Consider the following 2,699-nt stretch of genomic DNA (forward strand, 5'->3'; position numbering starts at 1 on the left):
GTTTTCCTGGGTTTTCTTCATTCACATCAGGTAAATGCCGGGGTGGTACCTAATTTATAGGTCCAGGCCGCTTCCTTCCTTCCCCAATCCTTTCTTCCTTCCCTTTCCCCGGATAGTGTGCTCCCTCAAACGTGACGGGCTAAATGGCCTTAGATGCCGAGAGCCCAGAAATCTAAAAATCCTATATCCTAATCGAGTTGAGGGAAAGATATTTTGCATACATGGTGTCTAAGACATATTTTGCATACAGGATGTCTAACACATTGAGTTTAGGAACTGTAGTATGCCGTATTTCTGGTATCACTTTTTTTTATTAACATTCCAATATAAAAATCAAAACTTAACACACATTTTTTTCGTCCCATTGTAAGCATTTAATCTACATTAAAGAAAGTTGCGAAAGAAAAAAAAAACAACGATTTCAAAGTGAAAAATAATAGTTAAGTGTACACATATTGGTCATTTAGCCACTAGAAATGTGTTTTACATTCACACTTATTGCGTAACTACAGTAGAAGGCCTGCTTTAAGTTTTTTAATGGAATAGGCTCACTATGTATGTAATGCAGTCAATCATATGTAGTCTGATCGACTTACATTTGGCTTGAAAAGTAATCAAATAAAAAGCACACTTAACTTTCGTTGAAACTTAAATTTACAAATTTTAATTGCTAATTCAGTTTTTATAATTTTGAAATTCCAGTATTTCTAGTATGTAAAACAAAATCCAGTATAATTCAAGGACTTCCACTACAGTAGACACCTTGTGATATCTTGATTCGAACTTAGTACTCAGCGCCTAATATAACGACTTTTTAACTCGTGCCCAAACGTCCAGTGCCCAAACGTCCGCGCCCAAACGTCACGTACCGGCTTGCCGTAGTGTGCACTAACAGTAATTACTTATATTCACACACTCAGTCCTTCTCGAAAAATATTTGCATTGTATTTTACTTATAAATTTTCTATTTGGTAGAACCATCTGCTTGAGTGAACCCTGTCTTGTAATTTTAGGGGACCACCTGCGGAAGTTAACCTTTCTTCGCTACCACTTACCTTACAGGTATGTTGCCCGAATAAATTAGGCACCTACTTACGCTACTCTTTCAATAATATAATACACTTTACATATAAATTTCCCACATTCTGGTATAAATCGAAGGGGTAGTAAATACTGCCGTTTTGAAAAGACTCTTTAGGAAAAACAGCAAACAATGGTTAAACATTTCTGCGATTGAGAATATATTTGATCATATAACAATCACATATATTTGTTTATAAGCAAGCATGAAAGTAATTACAACTATATAATAAATGGTGACTGATGAATATTTGGAACTTACGCTTCACACACATCGTTCAATTTATAATAGGCATTTTTTTGTATTGGGCGTTGCAGAGGATGACCTAGCAACTTCGCCATACAGTCATGAAGTTTGGTAGCATTTCTTGACACTTCAAAAATATACGCAAACCCTTTTTCGTCAAGGTCACACAATACGTTATAGATATCCTCACACTTATTTCGATCTGAAACCGGTTCATGAATATACAAAGTATCTAATGTAAAATAGTGTGATGATATGAGCTTGTCAAAACTTTGCCGACCGTACGTAAATTCAGGCATGCAGTATGACCTATTATACAAGAAAACTGCTCTTACTACATACGGTGGTGGAACGATTTCAGGATCAGAAATATCAGGCAATACCACATGTTGTTCAATAACGTCGAACAGGGATGTCAAATTAAAAGTATCTGATTGTGGGACTTCACTCAAATCTTCCATAACAGTCACAATTTCGCGGGGGTTGTTCGTAAAATCTCGCATCCACGTAGCATCATTCTGCATAACTACCAGGGCAAACTGATGGTTCTTATCCATTATACTTTTACTATACATGAATATTTCAGAAATTCTTTTAACCATATACAAAGGTGAATATTTTGTACCGTCACCCAGCTTGAAAGGAGTAAAATCCGGATCTTCAGATATGTCAATACACAAAATGATTCTTTCCGGTACATTAACCCTTGGAAGAATTCTTGTAATTATTTTTTCAGTTGGTATAATTCTGTCTCCTTCCTCATTTTTAAGTTCACTAAAATATGTGCTCTCATTTTTGGCATTTTCTTCATTTTGTGAACCACTTAGCAAAGAAGAACTCGACGATGTGCATGATGAAATTGTTAAGTTACTCTTGGATGATTCACAAGGAGTTTCCAAGTTCACATCGATGGCATCACTTTTTGGTGGTGCTTTAGTAAGCATTGGTTTCGTATCATCCGCGCTGAAACTTTTCTCACTTTCTTCCTCGCAGTCACTCTTATCGGAATATTTTTTACTTTCACTTTCCATGTCACTACAGCGTTTTATAATAAAGGAGCTACTATTTCTCTTACTGTTTACAAGAAAAGCCACACAACAAAATCTACCGCTGTATGTGTTCACTCCCTATGGAATTTTGACTGTCATTTGTCAGTTGTTGTAATGTTGGCAGTCTAAAATAAATGTATTTGTCTATCGTTGTCAATGCACCGAAATGTCAGCACAAAATTGTCTGGTTGAATACTGCCGCAGCAAAGGCATATAAGGATTCCGTAATCTGGGTTTAATTTGTGATAATAGGTATAGCAGTTAAAATTGATTTTTAAAAACGTGCTGTTTTACAACACGAATCCATAGTATAAATAGTAGTA

General features: G+C 35.8%; 1 protein-coding gene across 1 annotated transcript; it reads right to left on the reverse strand.

The window, feature by feature from the left end:
* Window positions 1-1,217: 1,217 nt before the first annotated feature.
* On the reverse strand, window positions 1,218-2,479 carry LOC145662979 (BRISC and BRCA1-A complex member 1-like). The gene has a single exon (XM_081729074.1). It carries the CDS (start codon window positions 2,356-2,358, stop codon window positions 1,339-1,341), a length of 1,020 nt encoding a protein of 339 aa, XP_081585200.1. The 5' UTR covers window positions 2,359-2,479; the 3' UTR covers window positions 1,218-1,338.
* Between the last annotated feature and the right edge of the window lie 220 nt (window positions 2,480-2,699).

Source organism: Thermobia domestica, chromosome 10, assembly GCF_964235325.1.
Source record: "Thermobia domestica chromosome 10, izTheDome1.hap1.1, whole genome shotgun sequence".
Taxonomy (NCBI): Eukaryota; Metazoa; Arthropoda; class Insecta; order Zygentoma; family Lepismatidae; genus Thermobia; species Thermobia domestica.